This window comes from Erythrolamprus reginae, chromosome 2, assembly GCF_031021105.1.
Source record: "Erythrolamprus reginae isolate rEryReg1 chromosome 2, rEryReg1.hap1, whole genome shotgun sequence".
NCBI lineage: Eukaryota > Metazoa > Chordata > Lepidosauria > Squamata > Dipsadidae > Erythrolamprus > Erythrolamprus reginae.
Genome location: NC_091951.1, coordinates 2312975 through 2321273, shown reverse-complemented (window position 1 = coordinate 2321273; position 8299 = coordinate 2312975). Strand labels below are relative to the sequence as shown.

At 46.9% G+C, this 8299-nt stretch overlaps 1 protein-coding gene across 1 annotated transcript; it reads right to left on the bottom strand.

Moving 5' to 3' along the window:
* Nucleotides 1–274: 274 nt before the first annotated feature.
* LOC139158482 (vomeronasal type-2 receptor 26-like) lies at nucleotides 275–7301 on the bottom strand. The gene is made up of 5 exons (XM_070735793.1): nucleotides 7244–7301; nucleotides 5589–6283; nucleotides 4594–4664; nucleotides 2478–2588; nucleotides 275–479 (listed from the first exon to the last, which is right to left on the bottom strand). The coding sequence occupies exons 1-5, from the start codon at nucleotides 7299–7301 to the stop codon at nucleotides 275–277; spliced, it is 1140 nt and encodes a 379-aa protein (XP_070591894.1).
* Between the last annotated feature and the right edge of the window lie 998 nt (nucleotides 7302–8299).

Genomic DNA, 8299 nt, shown 5'->3' with positions numbered 1-8299 from the left:
GAAATCCTGGGTTGGAGGGAGGGGAGACAGGGGCCACCACCCTTTGCTTGGCGACGTTGGGGAGAGCATCCAAACTTTCCTGGCACCAAGTGGGAAAGAAGCCCCAAAGGGAAGAAATTCCCGCGCTGGCTGCGATTTTGGCTCCGGAGAGATAGGAAGCGCCCCCCTCCTTGCAAAGCCCTCCCTCCTTCCCTCCCACGGCTGCCTGCCCTCTGGTGGGACCCCCTTCCCGGGGATGCTCCTCCCGGCCCCTCCCCCCCTCCGTGCCTTTTCATCAGGCTGGGGAACGGGAGAAGCAGAGGAGGGCAAAAGACGGACGCGCATGCTCAGCTCCCCTTTGAGTCGAAAGAGCTGCCAGGGCAGCGCCACCTGAGGAGGGAGCCCTCTGGTGGTCGGCCACGGCAGCCTCCTTGCCAGCCGGAGGCAAAAGAGACGGGCTTTTGCCTCTTTGGTGCCCGCACTCCAAGCGGGGCTGAGATCTGACGGGTGGAGGGAGTGGATGACGGGTCACTAAGGGGCTCATTTTGGCTCACGAGAAAGGCCCGACACCAATTGACACTGGGGAGTTAATGGATAGAGACTGCATCACCTATGCCTGACCGAGTTGCAGCGCAAGGGTTAAGGCCAGAGAGGCATGAAGTCCTAGAAGGGAAACGTTCTCTCGCGCATATTCCGTTGGTTCTTTGAAACAGCCGTTCTGCGCGCGAGACTCGAGGGCTTCTCTCAAGCCTTGGGGGAAGAGATTTGGGGGTGGAGCAGGCAATCCGACCAGGGAGACTTGGCCCCTCCATTTCCCCTGCGTTGAAGTGATGGGGGGATTTGGCGTGCAGGCACTGCTAGAGGCTTTGGGGCAGAGGTAGTAAAGAGCAGCCGTTCGGAATGAGAGGGGAACATGTACGCCTGCACTTCAGTTTTCTGCGCATGCGCAGAATCGCAGCCCAAAGCAGTCCCCGCCCAGGAGCAGGTCCGCGTTTCCCCGAAAAGAATACCTTTTTATTTTTTTGGCTTGTCATAGGTGGGGGGGGGGAGAGGAGAGAAGGGGAGGCTTCCGTTGACCGTTACCATAGAGCAGGAAGTGCAATCATAGATCGGCTGCTGGCCTAGCTGGGGGTTGGGAAGCCACAGAGCTGGAGTTGGGGGGGGGAGAGAAAGAGAGGCTTCTGCCAGTTTCTTTGCGTGCAGTCAAACGTCTATCTGTCTTCCTCTCTTTCTCTTTCCCTCCCCCCCCCCCCCTCAACGCCAGCCCTGCGGCTTCCAACCCCCAGACGGACGGCGAATGAGCTGGACTCTTCTTGGGGAGGGGAGCCTCACAGGGACCCTGGCCTGGACTCCCCTCCCCCAGACTCCGCTTACTCTTCCCTGCAACAAGGCGCCAGGCAGCCATGTTGAGAGCAGCCCTGACAGACGCAGCTCTGCCTGCAGCTGAACCTGGCCTGCAGGGGGCGGTATGGGCTTCCATAGGTGCCGGCAGCAGCAACACCCGCGGCGCCTCAGCCATCCCCGCCGAGCAGAAGCCTCTCGGGGGGAGGGGCGGAAAGAGTGCACGTTTAAGGCCCAGCACCAAGACAACGGACCTTTTGGCTGCATGCTGCTTTGCAAGGAATCTTTCTCCATTTTCTTTTAATGTTTTATTTATTGTTTTTGGTACATAAAAACATCTATTTTCTACTCATCTATTTATATATAGTTATCATTTGTCTTTAGTTTTGTAATAAAGAAAAAAGAAAGAAAAATGGAAAACTTACTTCAATCTAAAAAGAAAGGTATTAAAATAGGGGGGGAAATGTGAGTATATACATATATTTACAATAAGCCATTTGAAGAAAAGGTCAAATATTTCGGTATACCTATAGTCTGAAGTTAACTATCATTCTATCTGGTGTCTTTTTTGAATCCACTTGGGCCATTTCTCCCATATTTTAATGGTTTCATTATCATTATCTGCTCTGAGTCTTTGAAGAGGGTCGGCATACAAGTCTAAGAAATTATTATTACTATTGTTATTATTATTGTTTTTTAATTATTATTATTATTATTATTATTATTTTGTTCCTTTAATATCCCTTCTCATCTCATCCAATTCTGCACATCTATACCTTTTCAATAATTTGACCTGAGGGTATATTTTTATTATTTTTCCAGATCTGGGCATAAACTATTCTAGTTGGGGTGATTATGTGTGTGACTAAATATAATATATGTCTAGGATATTTTTTATTCCAGATTCCAAGTAAGAAGCTTTCGGGGGTAAATTCTATTTCTGTCTCTGTAATTTCTGTCAACCACTTCTCCATTTTCGCGAAGGCTGCGCAGCCACGAAGACTCATTTCTGAGGGAGTTTGGGAGAAAGATTTCTTGCCTGCAGCCAAAAAGGTTCCTTGTTCTGGAGCTGTATCTCCCTCCCCCAACCCTGAGAGAACAGGGGAACGAAGAAGGGAGGAAAGGCAGGGGCTTTACCTCAGGCAGCCTGGGCCCACCTTCTTCCTGCTGGGGGCTCGCCTGCAGGATTGACCACAGCCACTGCCACAGGCTGCAGCGTTAGAGGCGCTCTGTCAATCACACCCGGAAGCCACCAACGGGAAGAAATCCTGCAGGAAGGGCCCCCCAGAAAGACCGCACTTTCTGGGCCCACCTAGTGGGGGGTGCTGTTGCTGCTGGCTGGGGCATTGAGATTCAGCTTCTGCACCCGCTGTGGTACTTGTTGCCCAACCCTGGGAGGAGGGGCTGGGGGGGCAGCTTGGGGCTTTGGGGGGACCTGCAGGAGGGTCACCAGGGGGCTTTTCTGAGTCTCCCCTTTGGCAGAGACTCTTGGCGGTGGAGTCCCAAAGATGCTGCTCAAAGGGCCTGACTGCCCCTCCCACCCTCGTGAGAAAGGAGCGCTGGATTTCCCAGGGAGGGGGAGGTCTGAAGAATGAGTGATGGGTTTTGTGGTCCAGGAGATTTGGGGGAGGTTGGAGTTGGAGCCAGCCTTTCTTTTCCGCCCCGGGATGGAAAGAGCTCCAGACAACTTCTCAACTTCATAGAATCTGTTCTGGTTCAGCGATTCTAAAACAAAATTACATCCCCTCCCACCCCGTTCTTCACTCCTTGTGCTTTATAGCCTCCCTCCCTCCCCCTGCTCTGTGTGTGTATGTGCTTTTTAGGAGAAGGAAGGGGAGGGAGTAGCCTGCCTCCCTCTCTCTGCTTTTCAGTCCAGAGCGTGGTCTGACTACAACAGCTCTGTAACTTTTTTTTTTTTGCAGAAGGACCTTCCCTTCCACTTGCCTTGCTTCTCCAACCAACCGACAAGATAAGGGGGAATTGCAGATTTTGTTGTGCCCCCCCCCAAATATCCCCCCACAGGCTGCTAATTGTGCTTGTTTGTGTGACACAGAGAGAGAGAGAGACGGAGAGGGAGGGAGAGTGGGAGAGAGAGAAAAAGAAAGAGGAAAGAAAAGAGAAAGAAAGGGAAGAAGGAAGAGAGAGAGAGAGAAAGGGGAAAAAGAGAGGAAGGAATGAAGAGAGAAAGAAAAAATGAGAGGGAGGGAAAGAGGGAGAGTGGGAGAAGGAGAGAAAGAGAGGATGAAGGTAGGTGATAACTACCAAAGCGATCAAGGTGGGTGAGGACACTGGACCTCTGCGGACTGCTGGAAGTGACTGGCTGGACACACACACACAAACAAACACACACACACACACAAACACCTGTGTCATTTCCCAGATGAAGATTCTGCCAAAGGAAAGGAAAGTTATTGCACTGGATGACGGGGGGAGGGGAAGCCCCTCAGCCAGTGAGGACTTGGAGGTCACAGACACCCCCAATCCGAAGGGAAGCTAAATCAGGAAGCAGAGGGAATCTTCAGGGATCCCTCCTAGATGAGCCAGATCCTCCACCCTACTGTATGAACATCCTGGATGACTTTGGGCCAGTCACCAGGAGACTCCTGAGTTCCAGTCCTGCCTTAGTGCTTTTTCATTGGGAGTATGAAACTTGCAAAAAAATTCTCAGATTAATGTGGGATACCAGAATTGGGGGTTCCTAGAATGTAAGATGGCCGAGTGTCCAATCTTGTGTGATGAGATGGAGGAAAGTGAAATCGAGGGAAAATGCCTGTTCCATTTTGGGCAAAGCCATAAATCTCCACCTTCTGCTTTGAGAGAACCAGAGGGATTTGTGTGGTCACTGTGCATCTTGGACTGACCTTCATCGGATCCATCAGAGCTTTTCTCATCTCCTTAAAATGGAAGTTGCAAAGGCATTCCATTCGCTATTAAGAGCCATTTTGAGATCTAAACATTGATTCCCAATTGATCAGCAATCTGTGTGGTTGGAGAGCAGAACAGTTTCCATGGGTGCCTCTTCCAGAAATCTATATGTTCCTACCAGTGGTGAGATTCAGCCAGTTTACACCACTTTGGGAGAACCGGCTGCTAACTTTCTGAGTAGTTTGACAAACTGGTTGTTAGAAGAAATCATTAGGGCAGAGAATAGATTGTTAAATTACTTGAATCCCACCACTGGTTCCCACCCTTATTCACCCCCATCTTTGACCTGGATGAATATTATGCAGCACTGAACTTTTATGATCTGCCTTTAGAGAGGATCCCTTCTACCTCCTCTTGGGAACAGTCTCCAGCTCCTTTTTCTCTGGGCATCTTCTCCAGCCCTTCACACCCAAGACAAGCTCAGAAGAGAAACAGAGAAAATGCTTTAGGCAGAAACTGTAGAGTGGAAAATTAAAGGGCCTGAAAACTGCTATATTATTTCTCAGCTTGAAAGAAAAAAACACAGTGGACATTTCATTACAAACTTTATTTTTTAAAATTTACTTTCTTTTTTTTAATTTTGGTGCGAAGTATAGAAACCAAAAATAATAATCTCAAACTGAAATTTCAAACAGCTATTCTGCAGAACACTTCTTACAAAGGAGGTTTTACCAGGAAATCAAGAACGAATTACATAAAAAGAGGAATTAAAGATTTGCTTTCCAAGTTGAGAACTGATCAAACATGTCATTTCACATCATTCCAACCTTCTCAAAGAGAGAATCAGACAACCAGGCTGGTACTTGGTCCCAACAGCTTCGTCCTGACCTCTTTTCCTACTCATTCTCTCTCACAAACACTTTTAGTTGCTGTCAATAGTAACAGGTGCCCACATTATTTTGTATAAGCTTTCACATTCAGTAGTGTTGTTGAACAGTTAAATTTCTCTGAATTTTACAAAGATCACTTTAGCAAGTTTTATTGAAAGGGGACGGAGGTGCAAGAATTCCCACCATTCAACAATTTTCCCCTTTGAGACATAGAGATGATTTTCTTGGACTCTTGCATACTATCTAAATGTAAATCAAATGAAAGCCATGTTAACAATTTCCCCAATATCACAATGGTGTTATATATCATGGTTTTACATTTGTTCTGGCTGTGAGATGCTCCTTTGTGTTCAGGTCTGGCCTCAGAAGGATAATGTAGCCCTTGGGGATGAAGATGCAGCCCAGCAGACCAGCACTGGATGCCAGGATGGAGAAGACCTGCACAGCCACCGTGTATTTCCCTTTGGTGCTCAGGTAGGTGGGCACAAAAGTCACCCAGACACTGCAGAAGACCAGCATGCTGAAGGTGATCAGCTTGGCTTCGTTGAAGGCCCCTGGCAGATTCCTGGCCAGGAACGCCACCGTGAAGCAGATGGCAGCCAGGAAGCCCATGTAGCTGAGGGTGACATAGAACATGACAACAGCCCCTTCGTTGCATTGCAGGATGTTTTCTCCATGCTGGGAGTGGAGGTCAGAGTCAGGGAAGGGGGGAGAAACTGCCAACCAGATGGAGCAGATGAAAATTTGGACTGCAGAGCAAGACGGGATGATGGAGTTGGCCAAACTCTTCCCCAGCCATCTCTTCATTTGGTTTCCTGGCTTTGTGGCCAGAAAAGCCAGCACCACCGTGATGGTTTTGGCCAAGAGAGAAGAAACAGCAACTGAGAAGATGATGCTGAAAACTGTCTGTCGGAGAAGGCAGGTGGCTTTCCTTGGTTGACCAATGAAGAGAGTAGAAGACAAGAAGCAAAGCAGGAGGGAGACCAGGAGGATGTAAGAGAGGTCCCGGTTGTTGGCTTTGACAATGGGAGTTTCTCGATATTTAATGAAGATGATTAAAACAAGGTCTGTGATTAAGAACAACAGTAGGGCAAAAGAGACCAGGATGATGCCCAGAAAGTCTTCATAAGACAGGAAGGTTATAACTTTGGGGATACATTGGACTCTGTGCTCATTAGGATATTTATCATCCGGACACTTGGTGCATTTTTCAGTATCTAAAAAGTAAAAAGCAATATTTCTTTTATATATTTTTTACATTACAAGAAATATCTTTTTTGGACAACACCTAATTCCAGGAACATTTTCCAAGAACTATTTCTGAACTATTTCATTAAAAATAGCTAGGAAGGGTATTTTTAAAAATGTAGCTAGGTATATGAAGTTGAGGGGAGTCATAGGATGTTAATTATTCTCTGTGTAATGTGTAGAATCTTCATAGTAACTTACATTAACAGAGGTTAATAATGAATCATATAATCTTTTTAGCCAAACATCCTGAGTCCTGCCCCATGGCAGTTAATATAAGGGACTTGGAAGATGCCTAGAGTATCCTATAACACAGTGTTTTTCAAACGGTGTGCCGCGGCACACTAGATAGTGGCAGGTGTGCCGCCAGGCGGCTCCTGCAAGTGGGAGCTCCAGGACTGAGGCTCATACGATATTAATTATTTTCTGTTGAAATGTGTAGAATCTTCATAGGCACCTACATTATTAGAGGTTAATGATGAATCATATAATCTTTTAGCCAAACATCCTGAGTCCTGCCCCATGGCAGTTAAAGGGACTTGGTAAATGCCTAGAGTATCCTATAACATCTGGAAGCAATATGCAATTAAGGAAAAACTTCTTAACAGTGAGAACAATTAACTAGTAGAACAGCTGGCCTCCAGAGGTTTTGTGTCCTTCAATATTGGAGGTTTCTAAGAAGATTTTGGACAGTCACTTGTCTGAAATGATATAGAACCATGATGGCAAACTACAGCACGGGTGTCAGAGGTGGCACGCAGAGCCCTCACTCAGGGAATCTGTGCCATTGCCAGCTGATCTTCTGATTTCCAGTGCAGGCAGTGGAGCACTGAGAAACAGCCTGAAAACAGCCTGGAAAATGGTCCAGAAAACAGCCAGAAAAAGACAGTTTTCACGCCGTTATTCGGACCAAAAATGACCTGAAAAAACCCCCAGAAACAGCCAGAAAATGGCCCCAAAAATGGCCAAAACAGGCATGTTCACACTGGCCAGCTAGTCTTTGAGTTTCCAATGTGTATCTGCATGTTCTAGTTTGGGCACTCGATTCCAAAAAGGTTCACCATCACTGATATAGGTTCTCCTATTTGAGCAGGGGGCTGGACTAGAAGACCTCCAAGGTCCCTTCCAGCTCTATTTTCATTGATCGGGCAGAATATTTATGTAAGGAGTTCCCCTCAAAACTATCCACAACACCACATGATGGACCTTCTCAGTGATCCTCAAGGGGAGGCCAATATACAGTGAATTGCCAGGTCTTTCAGAAGGTGGACCTGAAAGAATTCATCACGTTTCAAAGATCTCAGATGGTAAACTTAGCAGCACTTCTCCAAACTAAAAAGCAGAAGAGATATTTCCTCTCCTGTTAGTAAAGATTGACCAGTCTGCCACCCCCTCCTCCCGTCTCTTCCCAGCCCTCCTTCAAAGTCTTTTTGATTTACTTCCTTTTAGATAAGAAATTGTGTAGGTTACAAATAAAGAAAAAAATAGGTTTGCTCCAATCTGCCTTTTAACTTGCACTTTCATGAAAATGTTCTCGATGGATCCAGTTCCACCAAGCCTCCCTTTTTCCTCAGGGTCACCCACCTTCCTGAGTGGAGAAGGTCCCCTCCGGACAAGGAACGCAGTCGTAGCAGCAACCTGGCTCTCCTTCTCGAGCCCTCTTGACAAATCCAGGATGACAACTTTCCACACATTTGGACTCAGGGAAAGACTCAGCAGAAAAAAGAGAATGTGTTAGGAAATACGTTAGGACTCTCCATCTATAGAAAATGTAGGTAAAAATGGCAGGAGACCATTAGCCTCTGGTCTTCATTGAGGTTAATATGAAATCTCTGCCTTCTTCTAAACAGATGCAGGAGGTATAACAACTGGCAGATTCTTCATTTAATTCCTCCCTTTTGCTTTTGGAATTTAACATTGCAATAAAGTACTTTTCTATTTAATAAAGTCTGATGGGATGGAATTGCAGAAAAAAT

Coding starts and splice junctions, on each gene's coding strand:
- LOC139158482 (XM_070735793.1), bottom strand. CDS start 7,301: ATGCCTGTTTTGGCCATTTTTGGGGCCATTTTCTGGCTGTTTCTGGGG. Junction 6,284..7,243: donor GTTTCTGGGGGTTTTTTCAG/GTCATTTTTGGT, acceptor TAGATACTGAAA/AATGCACCAAGTGTCCGGAT. Junction 480..2,477: donor GAGCCCCCAGCAGGAAGAAG/GTGGGCCCAGGC, acceptor TCCACCCGTCAG/ATCTCAGCCCCGCTTGGAGT.